This window comes from Penicillium griseofulvum, assembly GCF_001561935.1.
Source record: "Penicillium griseofulvum strain PG3 chromosome Unknown contig_84, whole genome shotgun sequence".
Classification (NCBI taxonomy): Eukaryota; Fungi; Ascomycota; class Eurotiomycetes; order Eurotiales; family Aspergillaceae; genus Penicillium; species Penicillium griseofulvum.
Genome location: NW_024467475.1, coordinates 59,871 through 78,166, shown reverse-complemented (window position 1 = coordinate 78,166; position 18,296 = coordinate 59,871). Strand labels below are relative to the sequence as shown.

The window sequence follows — 18,296 nt, the reverse complement described above, 5'->3', positions numbered from 1 at the left end:
GAGTTGCACAAGGGAAAAGTTGTGAAAGAAAGAAAAGAGCCCAGCCGCCTGAGTGATATCAAGTCCACGTTACCCAAGCCGATGGGATCAGAGTGGTCAGAACGAACCCCCAAGCTAACAGCGGGGAAGCCGATATCACCTTGCGATGTTCTTGGCGACGCTGATTGGGCCTTTCGGGCGCGTCGATTCGACAAACTATGACCAAAATGTGCCGGTCGGCGCCAAACAGAAGTATGTTGGTATTTATGGGTATTATAGGAAGAAAATAGGAGATGATCTTTTGAAATACTAAGGTCACTATGATGAATGAAGCAACGGACATTCAGGGGGTTCCACCAGTCTTTCAGGCTGGCTTTAGGTACTTGTGGCTCTACACGACGGGTTTTATGGGGCTAAATAAAAAGAATGACAATGTTTTAAAAATTGGCATATTCGATATTCTTGGCCTTATATCAATAGTGCAAAGTAATATACATATTGAGGATCTGACCAGGGCATCGTTGGATGTACAATCTACGATGTACACACAAAGACAATATCACGTGATATTACCCATTCAAGCCACAATGAAGCTGCCTCAATAGGACTAGCGTCTAGCCACACCAGCACTAGCCAATCACCGCCACCCGCATCCTCCTTCGCCGATGGTCGTGATTCTTCCTCTTGACAACTATTGCTTCAATTTTACCCTCCCTATTTCACTTTTGACCGTTTCAAAGAGCTGGGCACTACCTGGTGTCACAACTGCGCCATTGTATCTTGAATCTTTCATCCGAACCCGCATTCTCCTCGGTCCCTAGCAATAGGGATCTTTACTTTAAGATGAGCCTTCGCGACCTGATCGAGGGTGAGGCGATCATGGATGACGAGGAGGAGGAAGTCGCCGATGATTATGATGCCGATGGCCGCCAGGGCGCGGGCACCACCGGCCCCTACAATGACTCGAGCGAGGAGGAAGATGAAGAAGAAGATGACGAGGAGGCTGCTCGCGCCGTCAGTTTCGATCCTTAAACTGGCTGTATCTCTTTGCTGACGAACTCTTAGGTCCGTGAAGGTTTCATTGTTGATGAGGATGAAGAAGAAGAACGCGCCGCTCGCAAGCACAGGAAACGCCCACGCACTGCCCGCGAAGAAGAGCACCTCGATGAAGAAGATCTGGAGCTCATTGGACATGGTCCAAGTCAGCTTCGTGGACCAACCACTGAGGTATGTAAGCTGCAGCTCATGAATTGACAAGATTCTAATAGTCTTATATAGTCAAAGTTTAAGCGCTTGAAGCGAGGCAAGGATCGCGAGAGCCACCAGCCGTCTCATGGTGTCGATGATATTTTCAACTCAGACGAAGAGGAGGAAGCGCAACAATATGCTAGACCAGGCCAACGCCGTGGACTGCGCGATGAAATGGACGACTTTATTGAAGAAGATACTTTCTCCGACGATGAGGCCCAGCGCGAACGGGATGACCTTGGGGTTGCGCCTGCTTCCAGAGTCAACAAGACCGGCTTGATTCCGACTGACACGTCGGGCTTGGATGAAAATGCACTTGAGGATATGCGCGCTGCATTCGGTGATGGCACAGAGTACGATTTCGCACTGCAAATGGAAGACCAAGAGGACGCGGACAAACAGACCGAAGAACGTCACCTAGACTTGAAGGACGTCTTTGAACCGTCTGAGCTGGCTGAAAGGATGCTGACGGAGGATGATAACGAAATTCGTCTCCTCGATGAACCCGAACGCCATCAGGTTGCTCGCAAGCCCTATAAGCATGTGACATTAACCGAGGATCAATTCCGGGAGGAGGCAGTCTGGATCTCGAACTTGATGCTGCTCAAGAAGCGTATGGATCCTGAACTGCGCGAACCATTCCAGCGCTCAGTCGCCAAAATGTTGGAATTCCTGATCACGGACGACTGGGAAGTGCCTTTCATTTTCCAGCATCGCAAGGATTACATGATTCACGCTGTGAAAGAGGCCAATGACACCGATCCCGGCGACGGCTCCGCCCAATATAGTATCCGCGCTGAGAAACTTCTCAATATGACCGATCTATGGGATATCTTCGACCATGATCTCAAATTCCGTGCTTTGGTCGATAAGCGTGGTACAATAAAAAAGACATATGAAAACCTGCAAAATCTCTTCAATGTGAACGATTCAAATGTCGAGGATCAACTTGCTGCGGCCGCGACCATGGAGGAGCTCCAAGATGTGCAAGACTATATCCATTTCCAGTACTCCTCCCAGCTACGGGATCTCACCCAGGTCAATGGCGAGGCTACTGGAGAAACGCAACGCCGGAAAGCCACTGGTAGATCTTTCTTTGAGCGGGTTCGAAATGGCAAGGCTTATGGCTTTGTGCGTTCTTTCGGCATCTCTGCAGATGCTTTTGCTCAGAATGCGTCCAAGGAAGGTCGCCGGAAATACACCGACGATCCCAACCAGCGGCCGGAAGTGCTGGCAGATCAGTATGTCGACAACGACTTTTCCAACAGTTCTCATGTCCTCAAAGCCGCTAAGTCGATGTTCGCTGAAGAGCTTGCTGTCAGCCCAAAAATGCGCAAGGTGATGCGTCAGGCATACTACATGAACGGAGTCGTTGATTGCTTCCGCACAGAGAAAGGGCTTCGCCGGATCGATGAGCAGCATCCGTACGCTGAATTCAAATATCTGCGGAACCAGCAGTTAAGTGATATCGCTCGTCGCCCAGAGATGTTCTTGCGCATGCTCAAGGCCGAGGAAGAAGGACTCGTTGATGTGCGGGTACGGTTCGAGAACTTTGATCAGTTCCGCACACGTCTCTACGCCGACATTGAGTCAGACAACTACAGTGAGATTGCTGATGCTTGGAACCGTGTTCGCCGTGAGGTGCTGGATCTGGCCTTGGCCAAACTGGAGAAGTTGATCAACCGCAGTGTAAAGGAAAACATTCGACAGGAATGTGAGAACCATGTGGCCAAGGAGTGCCGCGAGGCGTTTTCACAACGTCTCGACCAGGCCCCTTACAAACCCAAGGGCATGGTCTTGGGTACAGTGCCCCGTGTGCTCACTCTTTCCACTGGATCTGGTCAGGTGGGCCGGGACCCCATTCACTGGGCTTACACAGAAGAAGATGGCCGAGTCTTGGAGAATGGCAAATTCATTGACCTTTCCGTGGGAGATGAAAGCCGTGGCATTGCAGACGGTGAAAACCTGGCCGCCTTTGTGGATCTGATGGATCGTCGTCGACCAGATGTCATCGGTGTTTCAGGTATGACGCCAGAGACGCGCCGCCTGTACAAGCTTATATCCGAAATTGTCGACCAGAAAGACATGCGTGGTGCATCCTACACAAATGAGCACGATGAGGAGGTCAGCGACCCCTTGGAGGTGGTCATTGTCAATGATGAGGTTGCCCGATTGTACCACAACAGCCCTCGCGCCAGAAGCGACAATCCAGGCTTTGGACCCTTGACCCATTACTGTGTGGCTCTCGGCCGGTACTTGCAGAGCCCCCTCAAGGAATATGCCTCCTTGGGCCGTGACGTTGTCTCCATCCAGTTCAAACCAGGCCAGCAACTAGTCTCCCAGGACCTGCTTCTCAAGCAGCTGGAAACCGCCCTAGTGGACATGGTAAACCTCGTCGGCGTTGATCTCAATGAGGCAGTCGCCGACACGGCAACAGCTAATCTCTTGCCGTATGTCTGTGGACTGGGCCCCCGAAAGGCGGCTCACTTACTCAAGATTGTCAATATGAACGGCGGAGTCGTTAACAACCGGGTGGAATTGCTTGGTGTCAACGCGACATATCCGGCTATGGGTGTTAAAGTTTGGAACAACTGTGCTAGTTTCGTCTACATCGACTTCGAGAATGCTGATCCCGATGCCGATCCGCTGGACAACACGCGCGTTCATCCTGAAGACTATGATATTGCCCGTAAGATGGCCGCTGATGCATTGGAGTTGGACGAGGAAGATATCAAGGCCGAGACTGACGAGAACGGCACGGGTGCTATCATGCGAAAACTTTTCAGGGAAGAGGCACAGGACCGTGTCAACGATCTCATATTAGAGGAGTACGCAGAGCAGCTTGAGAGAAACCTCAATCAGCGCAAGCGTGCTACCCTTGAGACGATCCGAGCGGAGTTGCAACAACCCTACGAGGAATTGCGCAAGCACTATGTTTTCCTCAGCACCGATGATATTTTCACAATGCTCACCGGCGAAACGCCTGACTCCTTAACACCTGGTATGGTGGTGCCCATTGCCATTAAGCGGGTATTTGAGGATCACATTGAGGCCAAATTGGATTGCGGAATTGATGTGCTTGTGGCCGAAACCGAACTCGGTGTTCCCTACGACATCCCTGTACGCAACGCGTACCAAGTCCACCAGACCGTCCCGGCCAAGATCTTGTTCTTGAACCGCAAGGCTTTCTCTTGCAACGTCTCTCTGCGCGAGGATCAGGTTAGTAATCCAACACGCCGGAACCAGGAACACGGCTTCGGCGATTGGGATGAGCAGCAGGAGCGAGCCGATCGGGAGTCGCTGCAGGAGAAGACGCAGCGTGGCGGCCAAGCAATGCGTGTCATCAAACACCCGCTTTTCCGGCCTTTCAACTCCACCCAGGCCGAGGAGTTCCTAGGCTCCCAGAGCCCAGGCGATGTTGTTATTCGTCCCTCCTCCCGAGGCCACGACCACCTAGCTGTCACTTGGAAGGTGGCACAAGGTGTGTACCAGCATATCGATGTTCTCGAGCTAGATAAAGAGAACGAGTTCTCTGTCGGCCGTGTCCTCAAGGTCGGTGGTCGTTATACTTACAGCGATCTGGATGACCTGATCGTCAACCATGTCAAAGCGATGGCCAAGAAGGTGGGCGAGATGATGCTGCATGAGAAATTCCAAGATGGCAACAAGACCGAGACAGGTATGTCTTTGACAATTTATTCATTCAACTAGCATCCAACTAACATCTAATAGATCAATGGCTCGAGACCTATACCAAGGCCAACCCTCGCCGCTCGGCATATGCATTCTGCATCAATGCCAAATACCCCGGTTACTTTTTCCTTTGCTTCAAGGCAGGCGAACACGCGCGACTTCAGAACTGGCCGGTCAAGGTGATTCCACAGGGCTATGAACTGCAGAAGAACCCCTACCCGGACATGCATGCTCTTTGCAACGGCTTTAAGCTGATGTTCAGTAACATGAGCAAGGGTGGCCGGAGATAGGTGTTTCTCGTCTGTACAGTGTACTATCTATTCCAAAAATCCCAAAATCCCATAAAAGATGGGATGGAGTTTCCATATTTTTTTTTTAATTTGATACACCTTTGACGCCCGGCATGTAACCATTATCAATGAATTTCAAGCGACTTTGTGGAGTTACCTACAGTAGAGACCATATAGGCTGTATAGGCTGAAAGAGCTAGAGCTGAAAGACATGAGATCTACCATGTGAACTCCTCGGCTCGGCTTCAACTTGTTCCATCACCCCTCTCCTACAGATTTCCCTGTATTTCAACTCCTTTCAAGTTAAATTAACACAATTCGTGAATGTTCCTGTGACATCAATTTGTATAGTGTGGCTTGTCCCCCCGCATCGCCACATTCAGCCGCACCCGGACCACGACGGACACATTGCGGTTCTTACAAACCCTCACGGTGCAATTATGGCGGCCATGGAAGAGCTGGAGATTCACAGCAAGGTAGGGTTTGTTACAGCAAAAAGACTTGGTCTCAACTGATATCTCTAGTCTTACTTTGTACGTTGGATCAATGTCAGCGCCAACCACACCATCTCTTGGAGTATTCAACCGCATAAGAAGTCCGTCAACTTTGGCATATTCAAACACCCGGGCCAATCCTCTTCTCTGAGCTCCCATATCCCTGCCTCGGATTCCCAGAGCACCGATTCCACCGAGAACCTCCCCGCAACTGCGGGAGCTGCCGGCGCGCGGCAACAATCTGCCGTTATCGAGAAGCTGACGGGAATTGGGCTCAAAATAATCAAATGGACGGGCAAGTGTGAGGCAGACAAGATCACACAGGGGACATACGATGTACCGCCTAGCGAAGGGGGTAATTATGCGCTCGTTTTCGATAACACGTTCTCCAAGCAAATCTCCAAGACCTTGACACTTGTTCTCCTCACCTATCCGACTGGTCTCCAGCCACATAGCTCTGCATCGATCGCAACCTCACGTACTCAACCAGGGGTCTCAACCGAATCGCTGCCGCAGTCCAAGACCCGCCGACGTGGCAACAGTCGAGCCACGCTTAACTCGCTGCACATTGACGTGTCGAACCTAAATGTCCACACGGGAATACTGCAGAAGCGGCGACGTAAGCGCCACCAGGGCTGGGCACGTCGGTACTTTTCGCTGGACTTTACTTCATGCACCCTGTCATACTATCATGACCGCAACTCGTCCGCACTGCGAGGCGCGATTCCGCTCTCGCTAGCGGCCGTTGCGACCAATGAAAAGTCCCGTGAGATTTCTATTGATTCCGGTACTGAGATATGGCATCTGCGTGCGAATAACGAGCATGAATTTGGCGCGTGGAAGAGTGCTCTCGAGAGAGCTTCCTCCAAGGAAGTTTCCAAGGATAAAAACCTAGCTGTCCCTCCTGAGCTGCGTCTCTACGCCCCAACGCAGCCCTCCCCGGCGGAGGAGAGTGAATGGACCCGTGTTGAGAGCCTTGTCAGCCATATTTCTGGATCGCGAGATGCGATACGCCGACTTGCCAAGGATACAGACCCCAAGTATCTTGCCTCGCCGCTCCCAACCCCTATCGACCGGCCCCGTTCACGTGGCCGCTCCCCTAGTCCACAGCGCAGTACCCATGAGACTGCTCCCAGTGAAATGGAGGCCAAGCGGTCCTTCTGGAAGCGCAAGACAAGTGGACAGTCGCATACCGGCAGCAAGCGACCACCAGCCACGACAACAAACTCCAGTTCCTCGCAGCTTGCAGTGCCTGCTAGTGATAGTAAGGGGAAGCCTGCCAGTATCACCAGTCACACAGACAGCATGGATGAGATCCATGATCATTTGATGGCGGTGCTACGCGATCTTGACCATGCGGTCTCTGAGTTTTCCACACTGATTACCGAGAGCAAGGAGCGACGGCACCCACCTCAGCCATCTATGGTCCCCCGGCGGAGCATGGAGTCTGACATGTCGCAGGAATTCTTTGATGCAACAGATGGAAACGGTGACAAGTCTCCCCTCCTGACCATCCGTGACAGCGACGACGAAGGTCCCGAAGAGGACCGGCCCGCCTCTGCTGCCGAGGAAGTCGAGGACGACGCCCCCTCTGACAGCGATGGTGAATCCGATGCGGCAGCAACTCGCCAGGAAAGCAGCAGCACATTGGGCCTGTTCCCAGCCAAAGCCAAATCATTGATTCCGCTACCCCTAGACCCCGTAAAACGTCGGGCGAACATCCTTGCCCCAACAGTCATGCCCCCAAGCTTGATTGGGTTCCTGCGCAAGAACGTCGGAAAGGACTTGTCCACGATCTCGATGCCCGTGTCTGCAAACGAGCCCATGTCTCTCCTACAACGCGCCGCCGAGGTCCTGGAGTACTCAAATCTGCTTGACCGCGCTGCCCAATGCACAGACCCCGTCGAGCGCTTGATGTACGTAACCGCCTTCGCAATATCCTCCCTCTCCAGCAACCGCGTCCGCGAGCGCTCCATCCGCAAACCATTCAACCCAATGCTAGGCGAGACCTACGAGCTCGTCCGCGAAGACCGAGGCTTCCGCTTCATCGCAGAAAAAGTCTCGCATCGGCCTGTACAACTAGCCTACCAAGCCGACAGCAAAGATTGGAGCCTCTCGCAGTCCCCGATGCCCAGCCAGAAATTCTGGGGCAAATCCGCCGAAATCACAACTGAAGGCCGTGTCCGTATTACCCTACACAGCACCGGCGACCGCTACAGCTGGACACCGGCAACATCCTTCCTACGCAATATCATTGCAGGCGAGAAATACGTGGAACCCGTCGGCGAACTCGCCGTCACAAACGAATCCTCCGGCCACCGCTCCATCTCAACTTTCAAAGCCGGTGGCATGTTCTCCGGCCGCAGCGAGGAAGTCTCTACCCGTGTCATTGACGCAAACTGCAACCCCTTACCCCTCGGCTTATCTGGCTCCTGGCCCTCCTCCCTGACTCTCACTCGCGACGGTAACCCAACCGGTAACACTATCTGGACAGCCGGTTCACTTGTCCCCTCCGCGCCCAAGCACTACGGTTTAACATCCTTTGCGGCCACACTAAATGAAATTACCTCGATCGAGGATAAGCATTTGCCTGTCACGGACTCACGTCTGCGTCCTGATCAGCGCGCACTGGAAAACGGTGACCTCGACCACGCGGAGGAGATTAAAGTGCAGCTTGAGGAAGGACAGCGTGCGCGCAGGCGCGAGATGGAAAATGCTGGGGAGAGTTGGATTCCGCGCTGGTTTACGCGGGTTAGTGATGACTCTGATGGGGAGGTTGCTTGGCGGCTTAAGGGTGGAAAGGATGGGTATTGGGACGAGAGGGCTAGGGGGAGCTGGTCTAATGTTGTTCCTGTGTTTGAGGATTAAACTTGTGTTAGATATTCCACTGGACATGCGAAGCCAAGACTATAAAGGTGAGATAGGGCTTCGGTCGTGGTGTTTTGGGCAGGAACCTTCTTCACTCCATGTAAAGATAAATATTGACTTTTACTTTGAATCTATCGTGAACGGCTTACTATTGTAAGAACACTGTAGTTTCGTTGGGCATATAGTTCAATCATGAAAAACAAGTCATGGATAGAGACAAAACAAAAGTAGAAAAGTAGAGAAGAGACAGATGCAGAGACACAAAGAAAGTAAAAACAAAGCTCATAACCGAAGGCTTATGCGAAACTGAAAAGCATTTGACTTCTTTTAATCGTCATTCCATGACTGAGCCATCGCTGATATGAGCATGAAGAGTATTTACTCGTCATCATCAGATTGATGAGTAGTCCAGCGGCGCGAGTTTCGCAGCTTGGCTGCCTTGCGTGCACTCTGGCGGTCCACCGAGCCGTGACCCTGGCCTGCCATGCGCATCATGACAGGAAGACTGTTGAGAACAGAACGGTTACCCTGGAAATAATGTTCCGAAAAACCGCCTTGCAGGATGCGGCGGAGAGCATTGAGTCGCACCCACTTCCACCAGCGGTCGATAGTCATGACTCCGTGGCGGCCAATCTTGACGGTCAGAGTGCTACCATAGTGGCGGTTGGTATTCTGGTCGATGGCGGTGTTGTAGCGAGGACCGCGGCGTGGGTTCTCAACAGTGGTGAGAATCGAAGCGAAGTTGCTATGGAGGGACTTCTTGTCGCGCTTGCTGATCTGCTTGCCGTGGATGGTGGCAAGGTTCTGAAGTTGGCTCTCCAGCTCGGGAGTGTTGTGGTACGCGTTGTATCGTTTCACGAGCTTGGGACCAGATGTGGCATCATGCTCGTGATCATCACTCTCCTCATTTGAGCCTGCACTCTCCTCGTCTTCTTCTTCCTCTTGGGGAGTGTAGCTCTTCTCATAGAGGAGAGCAATGTTCTCGCCTGCTGCGATCTGCACGTTGGAATCAGAGCTGTCGAGTTGGTCCATGAAGATTTGAACTGCTTCTTCACTTTCTTCTTCGAAATCGTCGACCTCGGTAGCGAGGAATCCCCATTGCTGGAGCGCGGCGGTCACAATGGTGGGGTCGTCTGTGGCATCGATGGATTGGCCGTCAGAGGCAATGATATCCAGGAGGAAACCCATCTGTTCAAGGATGCCGTCTTCACCGGCACCTCCGAAGATAGTGCATGCCCCGAGGCAGTGAATAGCGGCTGTCTTGACAAGAGGAGATGCGGAGTCACGGATAGTGCGAGTGAGCAATGGCTCGGTGTTTTCGTAGACGGTGCTGTCGAAAGCTGATATGACAAGCAATTCAATAGCGCGCAAGCCAAGTGTTGCTTCGCGTACACTGACCTCGGTGCGGACGCTTCGCTCAAATGCCGCCAATAGATCTGGAACGGCGCCATGGATCTCTTCCACTGTATAGTGGTATTTGGTCAGGCGGCAGAATGCTTGCAGGGCCTCCTCACGGCCTTGAACACTGCTGCGTTTGCGATCGAGGATTTCTTGAATGCGCTGGCTGAGATCATATTCCCAATCGGGATTATCTTGTTCGGGGTTCTCATCGTCAAGAGATCCGATACTGTCCCAATTTGGTTAGTGACTTGATTATAAAACTTGCCAAAACATGGTGACATCATCCCGCCACGGGAGTGGGGACCATGTGAAGATAAAAAAAAAAAAAAGAAAGAGAAAAAAAAGAAACTTGGAAGAGAAATAGAAAAAAAAAAAAAGAATGCAAGAAGTTGTATGTCACTTACCTCATAGATGTTTCATCAGAGAGGAATCCTGAGTCTTCTTCATCTGAGGGAGCTCTGCTTGCATTGCGAGAGCCCTGGCGTGAGGCGGGTTTTGAACTGGCGGGGGAGTTGGTGCGGGATGCTTCGCGGGAAGCTGCCTTGCGCGAGATAGTCTTGCCACTCTCCAGGACCTGACGACGTAGATCGGGCATTTTGAAATATGAGATAGGTGAAAGAAAGAGAGAAAAAGGAACCCAATAGGAACCCGATAGAAATAAAAAAAAGGTTAACCTATGGGTACTGGACAATAGTCGAAAATTAGAAGAGTCAGTAGTAAGTAGTTGGGCATGTTCTCAAAGATTCGAGTACAGGTGAAAGAAGAAGAGCAAAAGGAAAAGAATAGAAACAATAGACCCTTTGACCTCGGGACTCGTGACTGCGTATGTAAGCTCAGATGTCTTTTATTGACTTTCCACCAATCAGATATCTATTGATGCTATTGTTCTATTGTTCTATAGTTCGGATTATTCAGGTTATTCAAATTGTTATTATTTGCCAGTACAATGCTGTCAACCCCATTTCTTACAACATTGATTCCAATTGGTTCTTGCGGCAGAGGCTTCCACTTCCAAGTTTAGGTATGGAGCTATATAAACCCGTTTTTGGAAGACAGAACCCCATCTATATACTTTGGAGTAGAAGACTATAAGAATCTTATGGTTTGGACATGGATTTTGACACACCTAAGTGTTCCCTTGTATCTTTGTTTGAGGGGTATCATTATCGTACATCCGAGTAGTTAGAACCTGTTACAGTTGCTGCTTTACCAACTCGAGGATCTGCTGCGCCTTAGCACCTTCCAGATACTCACGACCTTCCTGTCGCCACTCATCTTCTTCGTCTTCATCGTCGCCAATCTCCAGATCCACCTGGAGACTAGCATTGTAGGCACCCATAACCGTCTCTTCATCCACACGCACTCCACTTTGTACCAAAACTCGAATACACTGTGCCAACCGTGCAATCTCCCGACGGGTCTGTGGAGGGATATCATCGTTCTGGCTAGAGTAAATCGAACTCGACACCATCTCTTCCATGCGCGTAATGGAGACATTCTCCGTGGTCGAGGACGCGGCATCTGCCCCATCGGTATTCTTGGAGATAAAGATATACCCATTCACTCCAAGGACAATATCCACCTCGCCACCACCATTGGAAGTGGGGACAGTCCACACCTGTCGACGAGACCGCACCACACCGCCAGTACCAGAACCTCCAGGAGCAGCCAAAGCGCCGCCTGATGCCGAAGTCACAGCCCCGACACCGCCCTTAACGCTAGAGCTAGACACTCCGCTGCCTCCGGTTCCTGTGACGGCAAGGAATACACCGTTACGAAGCTTACCGTACTTCAAGGATCTTGTGTGTAGTGACGCTGACCCATCCTGGTGCACGCTTTGCACTTCAGCAACTACGAGGTCGCCTTCGCTGAAAAATGTTCGGATCTGGAGCTCGTCGGCGCTTGTTCGTCGACGCAGGATACCGCCGGGCAGGTTGATTGCGGAAAGAGGGAGCTGGGCAAGTAGCGGCGCGGCGACATCGACCTTCCAGCGTCGTGATTGCACTTCGACAATGCGACCAACGACCAGATCTCCAATCTCGGGGGTATAGCGGGCGCGCATAGGGTGAACGGAGAGTAGCTTATTGGTCTTTTGAACTGTACCAGCAACGGTAGCAATGATAGATGTCGAGAGCGGGTTCATATAAGTGCCATGACCTCTGTAGATTGTTAGTGTTGAAGAAAAAAAAAAAGACGATATGAGCCCCGCGTTTGTTTCTTCTTTGCGGTCTCCAACGTTGCACCAACCTCATCCATTGCGGATCATCTGTGACCACTTCTCCCGGTGTAACAATCCCTGTGCCGATATTCGAGTTTCCTTGTAAACGGGGTCGCTTGTGAGGTCGAGAGACACCAGTCATTTCGACATCATCCTCAGAGTCCATGGACATGGAGTCATCTGAGTCGACTTCATAGGGACGGGCGTCCTCTATCACTGGGGGAAGAATTGTAATCGCCATTACAAAGGATGTTGTCTGTGATTGATTGCGGTTGACTTCCAAATGGGAGCGGAGAGCGTCCAGATGGGTTACCAGAGAAGAAAATCCAGGTCACGTGATAACTCCACTATAGCCATGGACTGTCAAGGATATTTAAAAGAAAGTTGGATATTAGAGTAGTATTTATATAACTCCTAGAGGCTACAGATCCACATGACTACATGTATAATTTAAATTTGAAAATGCTAATGATCCATCATATCATTTGAAGCCAGTGGATCAAGTCAACGCCGGTATTAATACACAAAAAAAATGAATCCCTTTAAAGAGAAATCCTGGAATTTGCTCAGGGCTTTTTGCCCACTTTGCTTGGGTTAGAAGTAGGCTCTTCCTTCTTCTTTTTCGACCGGCTGCTACCACCCTTGGGTCGATAACCAGTGTCCTCTTCGCGCTTGCGCTTGTTCTTGGGAGTAGGCTGGGCCTCTGTTCCATCCTCATCATACATATCCTCATCTTTGCGCTGAGCCGGCGCCCGCTTAGAAGATCGCTGATTGGAAGGGCGTGACGCAGACTTTTCAGAAGCGATCTCATTATCCTGGAGAGTCTGTGGTTGATTGCGACGCAGCCAATTGTATACCGATGCTGGATTCCGCATGGAAAGATCGCGCTCACGTTCCGCAAACGTAGGACGATCTGGAATGCGTGCAAGTTGCGTAGCAGCCGCCTCATCGCCTAGCTTGGCGTCCAAGGCAAGGTAATACTCAGTCTCATGCTCAGGTGTAAAGTAACCAAGTTTGCGTTCACAATCATTGTCGTGCTTCTTTTCAACGGTGTCTGGAGTGATGTGATGGGTCTGTGATAGAGAGCTATACTGCTGGGCTGGTGCAAACGCCTTGTTTCGTTTGATGTTATCTTCAATCATACGGTAAGCACCCGTATCAATGCTACCAGCAACCAAGCCAGCTTTGGCTTCCTTCCATGCTTGTTTTGCTAGTGTCGCATCGTTGATCAAAGGTACAATTTCCTGCTCAGGAGTTGGTAGCAAGGGAGGGGGGTCGGTTGGCATGCTCAAATCGAATCGCACATCGGGAGAAACATGTAGGCTTTCGTTGAACTCGAGGAGAACCTCCAGCAATTGACTAGCGGGAAATTAGCAACCATTTATATAGGAAGGGGGGTGATTTGTAAATCTCATACTCGTTTTGCTCCTGAATGCGCTTAGACAGGTCCTCGATGCGCAATTCTTCTCGGATCAAACTCTCATTCTCCCGAGATGCTAGCTCAAATCTGACTTTCAGCTTGGCATATTTCTTTCTGGATAGAAAAAGAGAAAGAGTCAGCATTGTCTGATGGGCTGATTGGGAGGTCTCGTACTTGAAAGATCGGACTGATTGCTTTGCAGGGGCCGGTACAGAAGGTACATTTAGCAAACTTTCGGTAAAACGGTTATCATTTGGTTCTGCCATGGTGTTATGGCGGGAAGAAGTTCAGAAGAGATGAAGGGGGATGTGGTCACCCTGCGCGTTCGCGCCAAGAAGCGGATCCCGGCTGCGTGGGAGGCGGGTCCTGGCCGCCGTAAAAAAAAATTAATTTGGCAATCTGATTTCCTGTGACAACCTCAGGCTTCTGATTGACTATTGTTTGAGTGGTTATCACATCATATTACACCTCTCGCGCCATGTCGGAAATCACTGAAGTCAGTCAAAAGAAGCGTAAGCTGCAGGACGGCCCTGAGATTGAAATCGATGTCTCTGCACCAGAGCCAGTCTCAAAAAAAGCTTTGCGCAAAGCGAAAAAGAACAAGGGAGGCGATGAGGGAGATAATGAAAAACCCAAGTCCAGCAAGTCCAGCAAACCCGAATCGAAAGAAACCGAAACAGAGGGGAAGCGGTCCAAATATGGTATTTGGATTGGAAACCTATCTTTCACAGTGACCAGTGAAGAGCTGCGCATGTTCTTCACAGTCAACTCTGACATCTCCGAGTCGGATATCACTCGAATCAATCTTCCCAAGGGCCCTGAAAGATTTGGAAGGCCGCAAAACAAAGGCTTTGCTTACGTTGACTTCACCGACAAGAAGTCCCTGCAAGAAGCAATTGGCCTAAGCGAGCAGCTCATGGCCGGCCGCCGTGTGCTCATCAAGGATGCAAACAGCTATGAAGGTCGCCCTGAGAAATCCGAGAAATCTGAGAATGCCACAGCCAAGTCTGGCCACCCTCCCTCCAAGCGAGTCTTTGTCGGCAACCTGAGCTTCGATGTGACCAAGGAGAACCTCGAGGAAAACTTCGCCAAATGCGGAACTGTTACCAACGTGCATATGGCGACTTTCCAAGACTCAGGAAAATGCAAGGGTTATGCGTGGGTGGAGTTTGAAGAACTCGCTGCCGCAGAAGCAGCGGTGAGAGGATTCATGTTGATCAAGGAGGACGACGGGGAAGAGGATTCTTCCGACAGTGGTTCTGATTCCGACTCCGCGTCTGAGAAGAAGAAGAAGAAGTCAAAGAAGCTAAAGCCCCGGATGCAAAGGGTTTGGGTGAACCAGCTCATGGGTCGTCGTATGCGAATGGAGTTTGCCGAAGAAGCGTCTGTACGATACAAGAAGCGCTTTGGAAAAGATGCCGAGAAGAAGGATGAACCCGCTATCACCGAAGTCGATGGCGAATCGCGAGAAAGACCCCGGTACAACAAGAAGAGACCTGAACCCATCGATGAGTCTCGTTACTCCAAGGAAACCGTCCAGAAGCTCAGTGGTGCCATTGTCGAGGCCCAAGGTCAGAAGACCACTTTTGACTAGGCTATTTGTCTGCATTCGTGGAATATCATCTGCGGTTTCTTTACAGGACCATTCAATCATCTCATTCACAAATGTATCAGTGAAATTCTGATACTTGTCAATGATCTACCTGCCTGTAATCGACTTGATATTGGGATCAAACTCCGACCGCGGTCTACCTTGTAACTCAAGCGGGGCCTTTGGGTCATAATTTTCAATATTTGTACGATCTGTCGGATATCCATGATCATCGAGTCCACTACTCGGTGGCACAACTTGCAGTGGAATGCGCAAGGAAATGCATGTATACTTCCGGCCACAACCTCCGGCTTGCATATTAAGGCGCAACCTCGTAATTAGCAAAAATCAAGAAAATTTGAACACAATCCCAATATTCTTTTTCAAATTCTTCGATAGTGGTCAATATTTAGTTCGCCAGGCACTAACCAAATCAAGTAACAACAATTCTAGGCCCAATCATGGCAGAAACTGTCTCACCGCCTGATCTAGACTGCCTCACCGCCTGAGCTAAGCCCGATCAGGCCTGACGTCTCTCGCGATGTCATGCCCTTCCTCTGAACTCGACTCTTTCTGTGCTTCTCATCTCTCTTGGGCTGCATCTCCTTTCTTCTTTCCCCTTGCTCTTTTTCTTTCTCTTTACTTTGGTTAGTCTTCTTGCACAAGGTGTCTTTTGTTTCTTCTAGCCAACCTTGGTATCTTGATCTTTCTTGATTTTGTTTGCTATTCCACCAGTTTATCGTCCTTCAACGCCCGCTGTCTTCCCCAGATTGCGTTCTCTGATTCAATCTGGTCCCGATAACGATTTAGTCAACCGTGTGTCAACAAGGAACACTTAAGCCACCCTACCAGTGATTAATCCCTTGTATGTCCAACATGGCTCCTCTTCGACGTCATATCGGGGCCAGCCGCAGAAAGAGACGGGAGGAAGATGGCGAAGAAGAGGGTTCAATAGCCGGGGACATAGGTGATGATTCCTTGAGTGAAGGCTCGGTCGACAGCCACCAAGAGGACGAAGATGCAGACGGAGAAGTCAGTGAAGAGAGCGAGGACGAGGGTTCTACGTTGGGTAAGGCGGACAAGGTCAACGGTCGTGGGGTGGAAAAATTTACACGGAACAACTCTGTATCACCAGGAAAAAGAGGACTCAAAACAACGGTTTCGGATACAGAAGCAATGTTGAACGGCCTGAAGGTCTCCGACGCTGCGGAGGTTCATTTCGACGATCTAAAGGAACAACGGGAGCCTCACACTGGAAGAACGCCTTCTGCCCCTCCAACCGAACCAAATCGAAACAATTTGGCTTCTAGAAAGCGCCGCGAGAATGACAAGTATATCAAGGAACGAGAGCAGAACCCAGCCTTCGTCCCCACTCGCGGCAGCTTTTTCCTTCATGACAAGCGATCTACCGACAACGGTCACCGGCTTAAGAGCAAGTCTCGTCCCTACGGCCTGATCGTAGACGGCAGTTCCCGTCGGTATGTTATGTTCCATTCCACATCCAAGATCCTATTTCTTAATAACACGGTTCAGATCTTCCAAGCCTGATGCCAGCGGAGGACAGTGGGCACATGACCTCCACGATACCGTAGCCGGCGAGGATCGACCTGCAGCAAAACGCCCAACACCATCCGCAATGCCTGATCCTGGCGCATCCGTCCCCACGGCCCCGAGATCTTCCCCGCCCAACCGGTCCTTCTCTAGCACAACGTTAGTTGGGAATGTACCTGTTGTTGTTTCCTTGCCCGGCATGGCTAATCCCATCCATTTCCCTTCCGTGCCTAAGAAACTCCACACCCGGCTACCTCAACATCGACCCCCTTTGCGACGCGACAAACCGGTGCGAATTTCTCTTCCCAGCCAACCGCCGCGATACATATTCCCCTCGGTTGAGCGTTCCTTTATCTTCATTCCCCGGGCGTTGCGGCCGAACCAAGTCTCACGCGGCCGAGGTGGTCGCGGTGGCGGCTGGTACAGTGGACGACGTCCCAGCTACTACCCCAACTCCTCTTACACACCGAGCGTTGTCAGCCGCCGATCTTCGTTTGGCATGCCACCTTCTCAGGATGGATGGCCATCACCTGCTGGTTCTGTCTACTCCAGACCCACGATTTTCACCGATGCTAAGCCCGTTGTCCGCCTTCCCCCTCCACCTCGTCCCCCTGTAGGGATCCCAGGATTTGGGCCTGCGATGGCTATGTCCCTTCCTCACCCGGCCTATCGCGAAAGCCGTCCCGCCCCGATCCCTATGCACCAACCTCGTCCTCAGAAAACTGTCTCTGTTGCGGACATTGAAAGTCCTGCGACCTTCCCGTTCGCATTCAACCCGCCTCAGCCTCAGCATGAGCAGCCTTTCCACCATCAGGTCCCTCTTCCAGTCCATGGCCCACCCAGCCAGCCTGCGGCCACTCCGCTTTCCCAAATTCCGGAGCGCGCGATCCATGCACCACCCTTTCAACCTTACAATTACCCTCAGCCTGGCTTCTACCCTCCAAGTTATCCTTCAGGTGGCATATACTACCCGACTTCAGGTCCCGATTTCACGGGTTACAATGGACCCGTAGGCCCCGAGGCCTCTACGCCAAACTTCCAGGGCCAAGCAATGCCCTATTCAGCCGGGGAGCAGCCCCCTCAACCGGGTACCGTTGCTCATGAGTCTGGTGGCACCGTCTACTTTTACGATGCCAATCATATGTACGGCGGCCCCGCACCACCCGCACCAGGGTCCGGGCCTGGGGGTGTTGTTGGCATAGGTGGGATGATGACACCGCCAGGCACGACCTTTTACTACCCTCAACAATCCAGTCAATATTATGGGCAGTGATAAATGACCTCGGGCGCTTGTTATTTCATTTATCTTTTTTTTTATCTTTTTTTTTATCTTTTTTTTTTTTGGATCCACCTCATCTTCAACCAATTCTCTCTTTGTGCTCAAATTTCTCTCAATTTTCCCTCGGTTTCCTTTCAACTCCAGGATCTACAGGGGTCTTTCACTTTGCTTATTTTTCCCCCTCTTTTTCTTTATAATCTGCATCCACACATCCTCTAGCCAAGTTTTACGCCTGTTTCCTAATTTTGTTGACTCATTTTGGCC

General features: G+C 51.0%; 6 protein-coding genes across 6 annotated transcripts; 3 read left to right on the top strand and 3 right to left on the bottom strand.

The window, feature by feature from the left end:
• Nucleotides 1-822: 822 nt before the first annotated feature.
• On the top strand, nt 823-8,572 carry spt6 (chromatin-remodeling histone chaperone SPT6; the record flags this gene model as incomplete). The annotated part of the gene is made up of 6 exons (XM_040792296.1): nt 823-993; nt 1,045-1,206; nt 1,258-4,906; nt 4,960-5,181; nt 5,562-5,686; nt 5,735-8,572. 6 exons carry the CDS (start codon nt 823-825, stop codon nt 8,570-8,572), a joined length of 7,167 nt encoding a protein of 2,388 aa, XP_040644263.1.
• A 378-nt stretch (nt 8,573-8,950) lies between these two features.
• PGRI_045820 (IFRD domain-containing protein) lies at nt 8,951-10,568 on the bottom strand (the record flags this gene model as incomplete). The annotated part of the gene is made up of 2 exons (XM_040792295.1): nt 8,951-10,199; nt 10,378-10,568. 2 exons carry the CDS (start codon nt 10,566-10,568, stop codon nt 8,951-8,953), a joined length of 1,440 nt encoding a protein of 479 aa, XP_040644262.1.
• A 597-nt stretch (nt 10,569-11,165) lies between these two features.
• Nucleotides 11,166-12,432, bottom strand: PGRI_045810 (exosome non-catalytic core subunit RRP4; the record flags this gene model as incomplete). The annotated part of the gene is made up of 2 exons (XM_040792294.1): nt 11,166-12,132; nt 12,221-12,432. 2 exons carry the CDS (start codon nt 12,430-12,432, stop codon nt 11,166-11,168), a joined length of 1,179 nt encoding a protein of 392 aa, XP_040644261.1.
• Nucleotides 12,433-12,757: 325 nt separating this feature from the next.
• PGRI_045800 (uncharacterized protein) lies at nt 12,758-13,754 on the bottom strand (the record flags this gene model as incomplete). The annotated part of the gene is made up of 2 exons (XM_040792293.1): nt 12,758-13,550; nt 13,609-13,754. The coding sequence occupies 2 exons, from the start codon at nt 13,752-13,754 to the stop codon at nt 12,758-12,760; spliced, it is 939 nt and encodes a 312-aa protein (XP_040644260.1).
• Nucleotides 13,755-14,089: 335 nt separating this feature from the next.
• On the top strand, nt 14,090-15,205 carry PGRI_045790 (putative RNA binding protein Rnp24; the record flags this gene model as incomplete). Its single annotated transcript, XM_040792292.1, has 1 exon — nt 14,090-15,205. The coding sequence occupies one exon, from the start codon at nt 14,090-14,092 to the stop codon at nt 15,203-15,205; it is 1,116 nt and encodes a 371-aa protein (XP_040644259.1).
• Nucleotides 15,206-16,078: 873 nt separating this feature from the next.
• On the top strand, nt 16,079-18,026 carry PGRI_045780 (uncharacterized protein; the record flags this gene model as incomplete). The annotated part of the gene is made up of 2 exons (XM_040792291.1): nt 16,079-16,680; nt 16,736-18,026. 2 exons carry the CDS (start codon nt 16,079-16,081, stop codon nt 18,024-18,026), a joined length of 1,893 nt encoding a protein of 630 aa, XP_040644258.1.
• Between the last annotated feature and the right edge of the window lie 270 nt (nt 18,027-18,296).